Source organism: Poecilia latipinna, unplaced genomic scaffold (genome assembly GCF_001443285.1).
Source record: "Poecilia latipinna isolate Pla-1442-1.1 unplaced genomic scaffold, P_latipinna-1.0 Scaffold158, whole genome shotgun sequence".
In the NCBI taxonomy this organism is placed as follows: domain Eukaryota; kingdom Metazoa; phylum Chordata; class Actinopteri; order Cyprinodontiformes; family Poeciliidae; genus Poecilia; species Poecilia latipinna.
The window spans coordinates 202,754-221,183 of record NW_015112774.1 but is presented as its reverse complement, the minus strand read 5'-3'; the positions used below and the strand labels follow the sequence as shown (position 1 = coordinate 221,183).

General features: G+C 38.3%; 1 protein-coding gene across 4 annotated transcripts in view; it reads left to right on the top strand.

The window, feature by feature from the left end:
- The window catches only part of vps13b (vacuolar protein sorting 13 homolog B), a 311,731-nt gene that overhangs the window by 102,510 nt on the left and 190,791 nt on the right, over positions 1-18,430 (top strand). For all 4 annotated transcript variants that reach the window (XM_015029616.1, XM_015029614.1, XM_015029612.1 and 1 more), the window contains 3 exons: positions 10,008-10,117; positions 11,560-11,692; positions 17,062-17,195. In XM_015029616.1, coding sequence (XP_014885102.1) covers positions 10,008-10,117; positions 11,560-11,692; positions 17,062-17,195 — 377 coding nt within the window. The remainder of the gene's footprint in view (positions 1-10,007; positions 10,118-11,559; positions 11,693-17,061; positions 17,196-18,430) is intronic.

Genomic DNA, 18,430 nt, shown 5'->3' with positions numbered 1-18,430 from the left:
ATATATATATATATATTTCTTAATTATCAATGAAAAAAAACTGTATTGTCATATCAATTACATGTTTATAATTGATGAACATCTTTATAATTTCCACATATTTCTACTGGTATTTTCCAAAGTAATTTGTGGTGATGTCAGCTCACCGGCTCTTTAAAGTCAGAGGAAATCATCTTTGGCTCCCTCCACAGATTCAAGTTGAGCCACTCTGAAATGTTCATTTTACCTATAGTTGGAAGCAATGTGTTGGTAAAATTAAAGGATTACTTTAAACCTAAATCTGCCAGGGGCATGTTTCGGGCCTAACGATTCATGTATAATTTTTACTTTTCTGTTTGAAAGATTAGGGTCAGCAACACTTTAAACTTGTTCAAGGGGGTATTTTTGTCTTTCTCCTTTTCGTTTTTGCTCTTTCTTCCCCTCCCTCCTCCTCCTCTCACTAGTGCCACAGGCAGTTGTGCTCATTAACTCTGGATGTAATTATTTTTGTTTTAGTCTCATATTGCTGACATTTCAACTCAGGGGCTCCTCAATCAGGATTAACCCAAACCGCAAGAAATCACACTTCACAGCCGTTTCTTACAGCAGCGCCTGTTGCCTCCAATTTCAGTCAAATTAAAGGTTTATTTTATTTAGCTTTTTTTCCACTCTGGCCCAGTACCATGTAAAACAAACCAAACTGCTTGTCTTTGATTTGCTGGTTGCTAGTCACTTTCTCAGTGTTCCCTTCTTCTCTGTCTGGTGGGCACAAAGCAGTCCTCTGTCCAGAGACTGATTCTAAGGATAAGAACCACACAGGTGCTAACAGTGTAAAGATGTCACATGTGTTGTGCTTTTCATTTGGTATAATTGGTGTTATCAGCTATAAATATGTAGTCTCGGGTTTGTGGTGAATTCTGTTCTCTGAAATGATTTTGATTTACTCAAAGTATTTTCAGTGTTTTGATGGTTCAGTGTGAGGTTTGCACCCATAATGCAGTTTGGTATTGGTTCAAATTTAAACCTTCCCATGTAATGCAGTGTGTTTAAGTCAAATTTAAAGAAACAATCTAGTGGCCTAAAAGTGTTTTTCCCTCATTTTTACCTTGGGGCCCCAAGGTCTCCAGGAAACCTCGTCTCATCTTTATGCCCCCAGCGCTCTTAGCCCTAGCACAGTAGTAATAAACTATCATCACTCTGCGTCAAGTATGTGTGTGTTTGTGTCAGTCTTTTGCTGTGAAGTGGTGTGTGCGGCCTCAGTAGTCCTGGACCAAGCAGTAGTTGTAAAATCCCATCACGTTGAGTGGTCCTCCGGGGGTCCTGGACTCCTTTCGCTGTGTGTGGTTTGACCTGCTGTGGTCTTTCAGCCCCCAAATGCCCATTAGATAAACGGTCAGTAAACAGAGGAAGCCTCACCATTACTCTCTCACCCTCGCACCATATACAAGGATTGTAGATGAAAGGATTTTTAGCCGATGCCACTAGCTAGTGGACATTAACTTTCATCAGCTCCCTCTTGGTTTAAAATTAAAGTTGAGCCACCATGTTTACATAGTTTCAAATAGTAGTTGATATACGTTTATATACTGCCTGTCCAATCCTTTCTATTCTGTTCTTGCCAATGCTTTAAAGAATTCAGTTGGATATAAACCGTATATGAGCAGGACTTCCAAAGACCTGGAAATGTACTAAAATCTAGACTTCTGAAGACAGCATGCTGCATTGGTGTCAGAGTATGACCATATGTCATCTACCTATGATCCACTGTAGGATAAACAACATGGCGATGTCCATGTGACAATACTTTAATTACATTAATTTAATTTATAAAACTAACCAGCTTACAGTATTTTGACTGTGTTGTTTTTAGATCTGAAATCATTGTTTCTCACAGTTTGCTACAGCTAGTTATGGACCCATTTAAAGCTACGATGTTCAAACTGTCACTATCTCGTGACAGTATTGTATGAGACAGATAATCTGTGAAAAATTGAGCTCCTTTGCGTTCTCCCAGTGCTAACTAGAAACAACCAATCAGAACCATGAGAAGAGTCTTGGTGCTGTCAGTCATGTTTGTGTATGTGTTGCTCATCTCCTGTCCTATTCCCTTGCTCTCTGCTGTGCTATATCTTCTTCTGGTTGGCAGAGTCTAGCAGAAATGCTAAGGCTTTAACCCATTTAGCTGTGGGTACACATGGTTGGTTGTTTTTGATGGGGAGCGCTGCATTTCTGCAGGCAACAATAAGAGCACTGGGAGAAGATGGAGGGGGTTGATCTCTTCATAGATCAATCTGACAGTTATGTCCTAACTGTCACTCTTAGGACATAGTAACCGTTTTTAGCAAATATGCAAAACGCATATTTTAATTAAAAGTTACATACTGCAGCTTTAATAATATTTCTTTTGCCTCCTTCCCTCCTGACAGCTCTGTATGTCTATCATCCTTCAACTCCCATGCTCCTGTTCCTCTGGTCTGCACTAAGCTGTCCTGGAGTTATCTCCTGTTTAGAATACTGACCTGGCACTTTTTTGTGTTTAATGTGAGACAGCTGTCTTGTGCTACAGGTGGCCTGAGCATCCTTTAAGTGTTGTTGAAGCGATGCATGGTGCGTGCGTGCGTGCGTGCGCGTGTGTGTGTGTGTGCGTGCGTGTGTTTGCAATGTCTATCTGTATTAAATACAGTTCTGATGTATAAACACCTCCCAATTATCCTCAGTGTTTGTGCAGACAGGACTGACCCCTTCCAACATCAAAACACATGCTTGGCCTTTACTTTGAACTGTCAGTGATGAGTGTGTAAACCAAGACTTCATTCAACGGTAGCTAATAACAGGCCTAGGACTCGAGAAGAAATGCTTCTCTGAAGGTTTAGAACAAATGCAGACACACACACAACATATCGTTGCTCATTTCCTCTTATACTGTATGTCTTTTGTGCAAAGAATACATATATGCCATAGAAGAATGTTGTTCGTGCTTTGAGCTGCTTCATGAATGAAAAAAAGTCCGGTCATAAGTGGTGTTTTATTACACTGTGTATCGCCTTATCCTCTTTGTTCCCACATAGCAGCTAAAATGCCTCATCCTGAAACCATTAGACCAAATTGCTAAATGGTTCAAATGTGCTTCCACTTAAAAACTATGTCTCTTAGAGGAGTAATCTTCAATCTACTGTGGCAAGCAAAAAGAGGATGAGTTGGATAGCGGGAATGGAAACTGAGAGAAAGACCCTCAGAGACAAAATCTGAAAAAAGAGGGTGGAGAGATTGGTTTGAGATTTGAGCAATCTCATAAAATTCTTCCCCCTCACTAGATTCCTCTTTGTTTCCATGTAATACAGAGCTTTTTAAAAGGGTCTGTGTGTAGTGCAAAATTACATTTGTTGGGTTTTGAGTAACAATATTAAATTTTGAATGAGCAAGAAACTGCAAATATCAAGCCCTAATCTGTTTCTGAATAGTTTATTTTTAAACTTCCACATGGCAAATGGGGCAAATAATTTGTTTTGAAACTATGTGAAACATTAAATTGATGACTATGTATTAGGCATTTTTTGTGAGGTAATTATTACTTTATAGGGCTAAGGTTATAGGGTTATTTATACTTATAAATTTAACATAATTTATAATGTTAAATTATAAATTATGTTAAAATTAATTAAATTAACATTATTATTATTTTTATTATTTTTTGCTTTGTTGTAACAGTGCTTATTGGAAATTAATCTCATACTTTTGGAAAGTTTGATATTTTTTTCCTTAAATTATCCGACATTAAGAAAAATGTATTTGTGGGTTGAGCAGCAGAGTTTATGGGTTCCGCCCATGAAAAATTTGGCAGATTGTTTCAGCCAGTGCCAAACAGCTTATTCTTCTGTTTACTCTTGTTTGGTTGCATTTATGGATTGGATAATTGCTTTTTGGAGAAACAAGGCATGTTGACCATTTAACAAAGTATTGATTTCTCCAAATGAAGGTCTTTGTAGTGTGTGAGACCTGGTGTGAGCCGCAAAACTCTATCTCTTCATGATGGTGACCAGCATGAAGACAAGCTTGCTCCCTCTGCTGTGGAATGGCATCACATTCTCCAACCAGCATTTGTCACAAGTCATTAAGTGGAGGATGTATTAGTCACTCAGTCACGAACATCACGCCCAATCTGATCCCACAATCTGGTCCCTGTTGCAACAATACACAAATCCAGTCTGGTCGCTTTGTGAATATCTTTCACAACATGTTTATGTTTTACTGGCAACGCTGGCACCAACATTTTCTTTCACTGTGCTACATAATACAATAATTTTTTATCAATTAAATCAAATGAACTAATGATCTAAGGTGATATTGATATACTCTGGTTGTTTCTTTTTGTTAATCATTCAATGCTTATTTTTCTGAATACTGGCAAGACTTGAAGCATATTTAAAATTGGACTGTATAACTTAATGTATAAATTGTATAACTTAAATTGCATAGCTGTATAACTAACTGTATAAATGTCCAAATAATGGGCTGATTGAACTATGCAACAGTTAAAAATATTATTTTGATTTGTATCTGAAACGTAACAAAATGTAAACGAAACAAAATGTGTCTACTTCAGACTGGTGATGTGTGAAAGAAAATCAATCATATTATTGAACATTTTCATCTTTTTCAATGGCAATATGTTTGTTCTTGGTAATGTTTCATTTCAACTGGAGTCAAAGGAAAGTTAAAAATTGCCCTCCTTCCTCACCCTACATAACAAACTGAGAGAACTTGGTTTGAACTGAAGAGAAAGCCCTCAGAGACAACTGAATGATAGTAGTGATAAGGTTTTTATAAGATGACTTTGCACAACTATAGCTTTCTATGGGAAAGCAGAAGCACAAGACCATTTATTTTAATGAGCTCAGAAGTGTCTCTCTTGTTCCCCTAAGATTACACTGGGGCTCATTGGAGTTCACCCAGTGCAGTGAATGCTGGTGATGGATATGGTAATGATACATTAATGCAATCAGGACCCAGACTGTTTTCCCTCTCATTAAGAAGGCAAGCTATCTTGCTGACAAATGACTGGGTCACACTCGGCTGCGAGTTATTTTCTATTGATGTGGTTTTGAGTGAGCAAGACATTGTGTTTTGTGAAGGATTAGGAAAGGAACGACATACTGAAGACTCCAAAATGAGAACGGGTTTAGTTCAGTTGGGGCACAAGCAGCCATGTCTTCTTGGGTTGGGTTTTCAACACCAGAAGAGATGATGTGGGTGTATGAAACTGTGTAGTCAACCAGATGCTGTCTGTTTATGGCTGTGAGGCTTCTTATGTGAATGCAAATGTTCACTTAATTATGACACAGTTGTTCAAAAATAAAAAATGCCTATTTTATGTGTTTAGATTAAATATTAAAAGATCATTTATAACGTAAACCATGAAATATATCAGATTTACATATCAACACTATCTGCACAATAAAATGGAAATAAAACAAGACGAAGTAAAATTTAATTGGTCAGTTATGTAAAGTTAGCATCATGCAAGCACAGAATTAATTGGATGGACATGCAAAAGTTAATGATTTATTCATGGAAAGAAGAACTTTGAATAACTTTTATAACCTTGCTCGTTACACCCTGAAGGGGACAGTTTACCGGCCATGTATGTTTTAAAGCCTGGCCAGATGAAGCAATCCAATGAGTGAAATAGAACATGACTGACGTCACAACAAAAAGAGGTAGAACAGTTGCAACTTTTGTTGACTACTGTTATACTGTTAGAACATTAAATTATTTCAATTTGACTTTGAACGACTGAAGGATAGAAATTAGTTGGCATGGGTCATAGCTGCTGAGTAATTTTTTTTTTGTACGTTATTTTTGCATCTTCACATAATCTGATTATATGTGTTAACATTGTCCCTATTTTATATTTACTAGAGCTGAAATGTTAATATTAATATAATGCTAGCAATTTTTAGTGTGCACATTAGATGGTCTGTATGTAAGGTACTTGGATGCACAGATGGATGGACGGACGGATGGATGTGCAGTGACTATTAAAACTTGCACAACATAGTGATTTTTTGTTGTTGTGATTTTTACTAGTTACCTTTGTGTTCATTGAGACATAGTGTTGTTATTCCAATAACTCATGTCATGACCATATTACAAGTCATCGTGACCATAAAAACAGTTTTTTTTTTATTTGTAGTTTTACTGCTTATGCACTTTACCTGTGTCTCATTTCTTTGTTTTTTCTCAAGATTACTTTGCTCCTGTTGATCTAACCTTCAGTGTGTAGCTCCTGTTTTATCATTTTCAAACATATAAAATGCATGTAGGCCAATTAACTCTGTTAACCTTCCCACCGCTCTACACACACACATACTTGCATGCCTACGTTCATACATGCATGCGGTATATAGTAGCATGTTGTGTAGTGTATTAAATAAATCCAGAATGAGAGCTGGCTTTCCGTAGACCTGGGTCTGTTTCCAGTCAGACTTGCCTGTGTCCTTCCTGAGCCCCTGGGCTCCTGTGGCAGCGTAGCCCCGAGCCTCTTGGTCGTCGCTCACCGAGGAGAAGAGAAGTGCCTGTTTGTGTGTGTTGTGTGTGCGTGCGTGTGTGTATGTGTGTTTGGCTGCAAGTTGTGTGACATCAGTGCCTGTGCAGTAATGTAGACACTGTCTTCTTAAAGATACATTTACACAACCAAAATATATATTACTCCACACAGTGTTGCATGCCAACCACCCAAACACAGCTGAGTCCCTTTTTAATGGTGTCAGCAGTTCCATTTTTTTTACTTCTTTTCTCTCTCTCTTTCTTTCTCTCTCTCTCTTTCTTTCTCTCTCTCTCGCGCACACACAGACAATTACACTTATAGCTACACCTACACACTCATAAGTAGAACACCTGTCGAGTAGCATAGCTTGCTCCAGGACACCTTCAAGTCATGAGCTCATCGGAAAAGCAATTAAAGGCGGTGTAGGCTGTGCACGCTGGCGTAATGTTTTGTTTTGCTACTTGGCTTAGAAATTAACCAAACCTGTCAGAAGTCATCTGGCTGACACAGGCTGGGCTATATTTATTTATTTTCTGTTGGAGAAGCTGGACGCACAGTTCCTGCGTTGCCTCACATCCAACAATGAAGTGATTCTGAGGGGGTGATTAGCTGGCCGGGACATGAATCCCTCCCCTCCCGCTCTGCCTGGGGGGTGGTTCGAGAGCACCCCCTTTGGTTCCTTGCCCATCTCTTACTGCGGAGGTCATGGCCTTCTAATTGAGAGGTCTCAGCCTTTGTAACCCCAATCAGAACTTTGGTGCCAAATGAGGGACTTGGTGTTGAACTTGTTCTGACCCAAGCACTCCTAGTCTCTTGAATTTCAGTGTTACAACACAGCAAAGCAAATTTTTCATGTAGAGAGTTCACAATGTTAGCTTGTGATAATTGTACAAGTATATGAATTCAGAATGAAGGCAGAAGTCTTTGTGGTGGCTAGATTTGTGAGGCTGGACATGAACAGAGATAAGACTACTGGTGTGACCTATCATTGTCACCTGAGGCTATAAGCAGCCTGATGTCACAGCCGTAAAACAACACCAGCAGCCCCAAGCTTTCTTTTACCTCTATTGGTATTTCACCACTGAGGAAAAAAAACAAAAAAAAAACAACACCTTTGACATTAATAGGTCCACCATGGATAAGTCAATGCAAGCCTTTTCATACAGCAGTCAGTGGTTCGGTTCATATTTTCAAAGTGTAGGCCACTGTGCATTTTTTTTGTCAGGAATACTTAAGAAGTAAGAAAAACACCTTTGTTTTTCTTACTTGTGTGTAATTACCCACATGCCACCCGGTGAGCTTGGAGGAAAAAACAACAGTTAGCCTGCTGTCGAGGTCACCCTTTAAGCATGCTAGGCCCTTTGATGATCTTTCATGCTTCAAAGGATTTGTCACTTATGTCAACACAATGATAAAGCCAGAAGAGAGTGTATGCAGTAAAGCTGTGGCCTTCAAAGCTCTAGAAGACAGGCACATTACACAGTGAGGAAGGAAGGATGATCCTAGAAAGACAGCTTTTTTAGGATGTGCTATAATCTGTCAACATGGCGAATTTATCAGCATGAGGTTCAGTATGGAAAGATAAGCAGTCAGACTGCCACTGTTTATCACAGAGATGCTGTATATAAATTGGGATGTGCTTGGAAGACCAGCGTTCTGGACTGATGAGATCGGTAGACAGCCATCCGCTATAACAGAGTTTGAAAATTTATTGTCCTGTGTGTCATTTCTGCTGATTGGGCTAAATGTGCTAAATTGGGCTTACTGCATCCCGAGGACCACAAGTTAGGATCGTTCCATTAAACACATTTTCACTACTCAGGCTGTTCCCAGTCTTTTTGGGTTCCATGCTGCCCCGAAGTGATGATGAAACAGCTTGAAGTCAAACCCCAGCTCTGTAGCCACAGCCAGAGCCTATTAAGCAGCCACAATGTGGTGGAAAAGTTCAAGCCACAGTTCTAAGCTTATAATTCCATGTCAGGAAGAGAAAGTGAGTGATGGCTGTAGGATGATAAGTACTGCTGGAAGAATTAAGGATTTTTGGGAAGACTGGTAAAAGGTATCTGATGTTGGATGCGAGAACATTTGATGTAAAAGAGAGAGCGAGATAGCATACTTGGAAACATGTCTAGAAACAAAGATGTTTATTAATTCTCTTTGAATGCAACAATAAAGATATACATCTTTACCATTGTGTAAATGATAAGCTGCCTCTCAGTTTAATTTGTTTTCAGTAAGAATAGTAAATCTCTTTGTCCCAAAACAATTCTGTGCCAATAATATATCATTACTAAAGGGGTTAGGTGCAATATTACAGCACATTCTGAATCCTCAAACTGTATTAAAAATGTAAATTAGATTTACACGCAAACATTGGCAGTGACAATTTTATAGGCTGTCATCATACACATGAATCATTTTAAATGCACAGAAACCACACAGCTGCACACCTTCTACTTTTCTGATACAGATGATTGCCTTGGTGTGCACATAAATACACACACAGACAAGTTCATAGGCCACTAATAACATGCTGTAAAAGCAGAGTAAATTAAAGAATTTTTATTTGCAATGTTCACAAAGAGTAATAGAGAGGAGAGCAAGCCAAGCTGGAGAGCTAGAGTAACAAAAACGTGTATTTGGAAATGCAAGTGTGCTCTTAAGGAGGGTTTATTATTATGCACTGACCAGGCATTACAGACGCTAAAATATTAGCCTATGCAAGAGGTAGCCGGGCGTCATTGGAGGTAAAAACACATACTTGTTCATTCCGACCCCATTCCAGACCCTGAGGCCTAAACAGAAGACTTGAGTTTAGTCCAAAGCTCTATTAAACTGCTGAAAGTCTTTTCTAGAGCAGAAACATCCTCCTATCATCATGCTGGGACATTCCACTGCAAGCCAAAGAGCCTACACTAATCCTGGTGGCATGGGAATCATTATTGATATGATCCTAATGCATTACCTCAGGGCCTGCTTATTGTTGGTCAAGAGTATTTTTTAAAAGTCAACCAAAACCCAGTGAAAGTCTTGAGTTTCATTGAAATTTATCAAAAGAAAATGTTATTCTTGGCTTAGTGGGGTTACGGCTTTGAACAGCACAATTGAAACAAACTGTGCTCCTTGCTGCACTCTGACAAACCTGCTTGATACCCAGCAGCAGGTCTGTGAAACACAGTAAGGACTGCTCTGAAACAGAAGTGCATTGACAATCTGGGTCACTTTCACTTTATTATCTTACATTGATTTCAGAGATCTCATCTGTCTCATCTCCCTCCTCATAATAATAGTTTGGTTTGGTCTGAATTTACTTCCAATATGGGTATTTTATCATGAATTTTGATTAATCCCATATGCTTAGGTGTTGCTAGTGTAGCATTATCAAACCTGAACTTTTTGATTTTTAACTATACTAACAATTATTTTTGTTTTTTTGCACCCATTTTTGTTTCACTAATATTTTTTAGTTTTTGTTTTGCAGGTGCCGTCCTACTAGTCAGTGTCCAGGGCATAGCTGTAAATGTGGACCCAATCATCTGCACATGGTTACTGTATCAGCCTCACAGAGGGAGCAGCAGGAAACAGCAACAGGTACTGGATCTCGTATCGTGTTCTCGGACAATATCTGTCAATTTATCTTTCTGGCCAGGTGTTCACTTACAGAGTCACTTTCAGGATTCAGATCACAGTCATAGCAGACTAAAAATGGCTCTGAGCTCCATTTTTTTTTACCGTCCGAACTTTTACCCCCATGTCTTGGGATGAACACAGCCATCAAATAAAGGAGATTATTTGCCTTAAAGTATGACATTATTTTTTACTTTTGTTCTGTTACTTGTCAATTGCACTATAAAATATGTATTAATGCGATTGTGTGAGTTGAACTAAAGCCAACTTAAAGGATAGACATGCTGGTTGTGTGTTTCTAAGCAAAAGTGTGTGTGTTTGTTTAAAGCTGTGGAGATCTGCCTGTCAGGGCCACTTTTCAAGGCCTGGGTAGTTACACAAAGCCTTCAGTTGAAGGACAGTGAAATGCATATTAAGGACAGTAGAGAGGAAACGGACATTTTTGGTACAAGATTCTAGGAAATCCTGAAAAAAAATCTGCTTGGGAGCAGGGGCATTTTTAATGCAAAGTAAAGTACAAAAACAAAAGCTTTCGGTATGAAAATGCCTTTTGTTGTACAACAAAAAGCCACAAATTTAAGTGGCTTTTCCCAAAAAGCCACTTAAATGAAAATTGAAGAGTTGGAAGCAAATTTAAAACACTGGGTATGTGAATGAGGAAAGGGGAAATGTAAGAAGTAGTTTGGGACAGGGAGGATAGAACATTATTTAGCAGGTGGGGTTGAATTAAATGTAATCTTAAACCAGCATGAGCAGGAAACTAAAGAAATCAGATAAGGACAAAGATGGCTAGGGAAATGAACAATGAAGAGAAAAGAGAACTGGAATCTGAATCGGCATTTGCCTTGGCTGTTTTCAATGCTCCCAGTCCCCCATGTGTTCAATTGAAGGAGTTAGCTTATATTATGTCATTCAGGAGGAATGAACAACGATTATCAGCTTTTGAGACAAAGAAACTGAAGATGTTTATATTTTTAATACATGCATATGCTGTAATGATGTTATTTAATTTACGACATATTATTGATGTGATCACCATTTAAATATTGACTTCTTAAATCCTTTTCTTTCTTTTTTTTAGAACTTTGAGGCTTGTTGTAAAAAAGAGATTACACAGAATAAGCTGTAGAAACATTTTCTGTGAAAACAAATAAAATGCACTACTGGGAAATGCACACACCACAGAAAATTGGTGTGTACCAAATGGCATAACACCCTTAAATACAATAAATAAGTAAAGGAGAAAAAAAAAACAATCCTTGTGCTAAACCTGGCTCTAAGAAACTCATGTTATATCATATCATGTCATCCCCAGAAATGCAGCAAAGCAGAAATACAGATCTTGAATATGTGTTCATAGTTTTATGACCTTATGGGTGCTCGGTCATGCTGGGATGTCTTTACAGAATCCAGGTCCAGTTCCTCTTGTCAAGAGGAGAGAAGACGAAGTGTCGGTGGGGAGTGCACCACTGGCCAAGCAGCCCTCCAATCAGGCCTCAGACTATGCTAGCAGCCCCATGAAGACCAAAACAGTGACAGGTAGGTCTACCAAAACCTATCCACTGTGAAATATTACAGATGTCACCTTGGTATTCATCATAGAATGTATCCGGGCAATTCTTTTATAAAATATGAAGTGCTTTCTATATAGTGTCTCCTCTGAAAGTGCTAAATGGTGCATATCATAAAGGAGCTTTGAGATGCCTTAAATGTCCAAATCGGCTCCTTTTTGGCTACAAACGAGTTAAACCCTTTTTCCTATCTTTTTTTTTTTAATTGGGTAATTACAGATTGTAAAATAATAATAAAAACATTTTGAAAAACATTTAAAGTTTTGGACCCTAACCATTACCATTTTAGGTAATTGACTGTGGCCCTGTTTTTTGGGCACAATATTTTGGAAGTGAGAGGCCCTCGGTTATTTTCTTTGCCATTTTCTTTTATGACTCTAGTTGTTTGCATCCATTCGTACATGTTCAGTATCCTCTCTTTCTCATACTTCCTGTCATTTCCCTTTGAACTTCAGAGCGTGGGATTTTGTCTTTAGTCCTAAAAAAATAAAAAAAAAAACTTGTTTCACATTAATCACAGGTTTGTTAGAAGGTTGCTTAGTAACATAATCACTGAAGTGTTAACACTTTTTGCTGTTGTTTTTTACAAGATAGGCTGTGAGAAATGACTTTAAAAACAAGCAATTTTTTCCTCAGTTTGAGGTTGATTTCTGTCTGCCCGCACAATTAGACCACAAATTGATTCACATAAAACTGGCCTCTAAGTATTTTTCTTTATTTGTCCCTACTGAATGTTCTTATTGGCAGCAGCACACTGTCTCTGATCAAGATCTGAGCTTCTCATTGTTCTTTAACATCTACCAGAGTAATGAGCTCACTGGCTTTTCTTTTCAGTCCTAAAATTAGCTGCTGGCTCTCTGTGAGCATACTTCCATAGCTGTGAAATCTAGCTCCATACCTGGCTCTGCTCCTCAAAGTTTGGAAGGAGAATTGTTGTCTTTGTTGCCGCCTGCTTCTGGTCTGAATGATGAGATAAAATATAACTTTCCTGGTAACCAAGAAAACTAAAAAGAAAGGGGGAATAAATAAACAGTTGTGTTGTTAACGTGTTCAGCTTTCACTTCAAGAGGTAAACTCTGGTGTTTGTCGAGGCACTGCTTGTCTCGAACCGTCTGCTTTTGTAAGATGAATTACCATCAAAACAGTGAACATTGTAAAGGCTGGAATGGATGTTTTACAGAAAGACAAACGAATGCATTTTGAAGGAATAAACAGCAGAGAGAAACAAAGAAATAGAACTGATGAGAAGACGTCTGGCAGAGCTGTAAAGTCGTACATTACCATTACCCGAGCCCAAGTAGCTTGATGGAAGTCAGGCAGGTTTTTATTGGCTGCTGTGGGATTTTCAGAGGGGGATAATATTTTCATTCTGGAGTTATTTATGTAGTTTAATTTTTCTAGTAAAGTCAATAATTTATCAAGGTAATGATGGTTGGAGTTGGGAAAAGAAAACACAAAAACGAGGAATAATTGGATGGGAACCCCAAGCTGCCCCCACAGAGTACTCCCCTCGTCACTTCAGAATGTATCATCTACTCACAGACGGACCCTTCCAGTACTCTCGCTCACTTCCAGGACAGACTGAAAGGTCTTTGGGGAAAAATGCATCCCTGTGAATCCCAGGTCGCCTTTCAAGAATGATAACAGTGTTAGGCTTTGTGGATGTTGCTTTGGTTTCCGCGGTTTAAGTAAGAGGAGCAGAGAGGGAAATTGGGATTGAATTGGGGTTCATCCAATGGATGCCACGGATTACTATGAAGGCTCGGTGGTGTTAGTGAGAGATAATGACAGAGTGGAGGAGGAGAGTGGAAACTGGGTTTAGATGATTGCTCATAGGGTCTTTCAAAACCTCTTAGAGTCGCAGACAGTGTGTGTCATTATGTTGAAATTCTTTGCATGTCATAAAACAGTTGGCAGATCTCTCTTCATCTCTCAGTGGCTTTTCTTTACAGAATACTTTGTACTTTGGCAGGGACTATTTTTTTCTGTTTTGCAGGAACAATCACTTTATGCTTATCATTGCCTAAAAATCCTTCCTCTGGAGCTATGTTGGCTGGATGGGAAATGAGTGGGGAAGAAACTAATGGCTCCTGGACAGTTTTATTCCTCTTCATTTCAGTTTATCTTTGCGCAGCACTGATTTTAAAAATGTGGAAACAAATTGAGTCATGTAAATGTAAATAAACACTAGCTTGCATCCAAATCCAAATAAATGGGTAGCTAGGTTTATTAAAATGGTTTGCCTGTATGCAGCTGCAACCTGGTCTGCAACACTTCACCTTACTGTAAACCATTTGTGACAGTGTGCATACTAGACTAGGGTGATAATAGTCAGCATCTATAAATTCTGCAATTCTTCGAGTAGTTTTTTTATTTACTTACTGAAGCTCATAATAAAATGATCTTTTATAGTTTTGTTGACGTAATTAGATAATATACTTTTCCTTCTGCTTACCTATTCACATTGATAAAGAATACATCATGACATGAAATGTACTCAAATATATATATTTATTATTTCCTTAATTAATCTGCACTCAAGCTACTGTTTGTTGAAAACACATTTCTGTAATTCTTCTCTAGATTGTAAAAACCCTTTAAGTAGTTTAGAGAAATAGTTTGTCAAAAAAAAAAAATCATATGGTTATGTCTGTTTTGTTCGGTAAACAAAACTGTAATATGACAGAACTGCAACAAATGTAATGTAAAAATGACTGATACTCTAGGACAGGGGTGGCCAAGTCCAGTCCTCGAGAGCCACCATCCTGCAAGTTTTAGAAGTATCCTTACTTCAACAGACCGGGATCAGCTCTACAGAGGCCTGATAACGAGCCAGTCATTTGATTCAGGTGTGTTGAAGCAGGGATGCATCTGAAACTTGCAGGATGGTGGCTCTCGAGGACTGGACTTGGCCACCCCTGCTCTAGGACGACTGGAAAGGCAAAATATGAGATAGAGCAAATTAATAGATTTTAATCATTAAAGGAAACATGACCGATGCCTCTTAAAAGGAAAACAACCAGTTAAGTTTAAAAGCTTAACCCTGATATTAAAGTCAGGACATTCAACCAAAAACACTCCTAAAAAACAAATGAGATCATCATTACCAAACAGCAAAAACTTCTATTAAACAAAGGTGCAGCAAATAAGTTCTCTTCGACACAAAAGAGCAAAACAGTCACCCTTCTTTTAAAACATCCAAAACACACTCCTTTCTTGTCAAATTAAACTTCCCACAGTGTGAGGGGGGAAGGATTAGTCCTCATGTCACCTAGCTCTACAGCAGTCTGCTATTTAGCCCCTAATTTGATTCAGGTGCGTTGAATCAGGGCAACATTTAAAACATGCAGCAAGGACTGACTTTGGACACCATTGGCTCAAATGAGCTGCTTCATATGCTAACTAGCTGAAGTGGGAACAGCTGCACTAACCTGCACAGTCAGGCCACATGAGGGGCGGAGTGAGAAAAGAAGCACCGTCAGACACAACCTGCGTCCAATGGGAAATGATCAATGACACTTCGTCATTTTGTTCTGCTGATCTTTTTACAGAACAAAATGTAGATGTACAATAATGTTTAGTGCTTTATGATGCTTATAGCTCTTTTGTCCAGAGATGATGGTTATTAAAACCATATTATTATGTTTTAGCTAGAGATGGTCACCAAGACAGACGTTGACACTGCTGCATATACAAACTCATACACCAGGTTTTCGCCACCGTGGGTCAATAAAAGCTGTTTCTGTTCTATTTATTTTGAGCTACGCAAGTGGGGACTAAGTATTTTCTCAACTTTATATTCTTGTGCAAAATTTTCTGAGTAGTCACTTGTCTCTTTTGTTACAGGAAAACAAAACACACTAATAGTTTAAAACACATAAAATTGCTGGTTAATTGATTAAATAAGGTAAATTAGCAAAGTTTCTCTTTAAGAGTTGTGCCACACCACATGTAGGCAACATTACAAATCCCTAGTCTCATAATCCAAAGTGTCAAATGAACCTGGATGTGAGAACATGCTCAGTGATCGTGACCTACTCCTTTGTGCTCTTTTACTTGCACACATGTACGTATACACACACACGTGCACACTGTATGTCTTTCTAACTTCACAATTCCCTTTAGTCCCCACAACATGGCATTTGTTGGAAAAATGGTCCTTCCAATGTATCAAATACAAGGCCACACATTATGTTCCATCCACTTACATTTTTAGTCGCAAATTATTTGCACTCACACATGTGCTTAACACACACGCATAGTTATTCCACACGTTTTAAGTTGGTTTCCACAGCAACTACAAACTAGGTGAACAAGCCATCTGATTTCCTATTTCCCTAGTAACAATTTGTTATTGCTTTGCGAACTTTCTTTGTGACATTTGGTAACTCTGTGTCAGAATAGACGAAATGGTCCTGTGACATCAGTCCAGTTTCATGACAACTGTGGAATAAGTCTGCTGAGCAAGCGGAGCTTTAAATCGTGGGATGTAGTTTAATGTGTCTTAAGAGATGCCTCCCCTTTTTTTTTTTCTAAACCCTGATGACCAGATGGCTTTAACATACACAGACCACAGGTCATCTTGGTGGAGCAGGTTGGTTTTCTTTCATACCTCTGCTTGTGCATCTTTTCTCCTCATTTTTTTTATTTCTTCCTCTTTATGTTTTCATCTGTAAAAAGAACTATTATTAAACCGTAAAGATGTGATTTGACCACAAGGTTAATGCGGGTAATTGAAAGCCGAATTGTACGTTTGTTGCCATTTGACTTCTGTTGCCATGAGTGTCAGCACAGACAATCAGCCTGCGTCTGGACCACAGCTGGCACACACAAGAACAAATCATGTCTCTAACAGTAAGGGTGCATGCGTGTGTGTGTGCGTGCATGCGTGTGTGTGTGCGTACACGCACACACTTTATGTCAGTTCTCACAGTTCCCTCTCCCACTGTTGGAGACAAGAAACCTGAGTGCCAGCATTACATCATCTCAATGAAGTGTCGGTTAAACATCATATAACATGATACTGTACAGCAAATGAAAATAACAGGGAGTTTTAAAGAGGGTTAAGAAAAGGATAAATGCAGGACAGTACATTTCCTCATGTTAATAAATAAAATATTGATTTTGTTTAAGACTTTACAGGGTGCTACATTATTTCTGTGGTAAAGAGGTTACTCAAGCAGTGGGCTGAATGTTTCAACAAATCTGACATCATTACTGGATGCATAAAGTTCCCAAATATGTTTTGGGGAAGTAGAATTTAAAAGACTACTGAATAAAATCTTGAATGTCAAGTTCAGTTAGTCATCGTCATATTTATTTTCCCCTTTCTCACAGAATCACGTCCCATGTCCATCCCAATGAAGGTGATACCAGAGACTTCAGCTGAGGAGTCCTGGGCGACTTCTGAGGAGCGAATGAAGGAACTCTTCAGTCACGCCTGGGATGCTGTGAAGCGGCTTACTCTCCAGGTAATCTGGATGGTATTGCAGACCATTGAATTTAGTGTTAAAAAAGCAGCACTTTATACTTTTGTATTTGTACAGAGTCCCTGTCCATTCACTTCAGGGCTACATCTAATATCCCCTGTTTGTTTGTACCTAATGACTGAAGTATTTATAAAAGAGGAATACTCCTTCAAGACGTCCCTACTGATTCATGGCACCTAAGTTCCAACAGACTATTAGGGCCAGGATATAAGAATCTTTATTTTTTATTCCGAGAGCATAGTTATCACAATAGCAGAATAAAGATGAAATTCTACCATAAGAATGCTTTTAAATCATGTGGAAAAAGCTATTTAATGAGAAAAAATTATTCTTGCTGATATGTTAAAAATATTTCCTCATTTCTAAAACCGATGACAAAGTATAACTTCACTAGATGCTCAACATTCATGATTTTAAGTTCTTATCTGTCATTTAAGAATTCTCATAAAATTACTGCTTCACTCTCTCAAAATTATGACTTCATTCTGTCAATAATAAGACTTCCCCCCCTCTTACATTATGACTTTATTCTTGTTTTGCTACAAGAATAAATTCTGAAGCACTCTGATTCTGGTAATATTATGACTTAATTCTTGTATTATTACAACTTTGTGACACAACTTTATTCTTGTAGATTTCTTTAAAATATTCATATTGTCATAATTGCAATATATAATATTGTTGTAATTTGGAAAAAAAAAAAGTTTTTTGCCTATTTACTTTGCTTGTTGAGATGAAATGACTATCAAACAAAAATACATTGCTTTGTATCACACTAAGCTATACAATATTAACAAACAATGTAATGTGAAGGGACATATTTCATATTAGAAAATCTGGTAAATATTTTGCTATTTTTATTCCTACTGGCAACAAATAACAGCTTTACTAAATGTAAAATATATTGAACTTGTGCAAACATGTACAAACACACAGCTTCATAGCCTTTTTAGATTGGCATTCATGTCCATGTCTGCTTACTAGGACCAGTAAGGATGTCAGTCCAACTTGGAAACGAGCATGGCTTGTTTGAATTGAAATTAGACACCAAAATCAGTTTTATTGACGTGTTAGTGCATTGAAGTGTTAACAGTAGTTTTACAAAAACAACTAAACCCTCTACTTATCACCATTACCTCCAGTTTTTCTTTGTCTTCTTCCGATGTGTGACCCCTGCACCACAAGCTGGGAGTTGACACAGAAGTAGAAGGAAACCA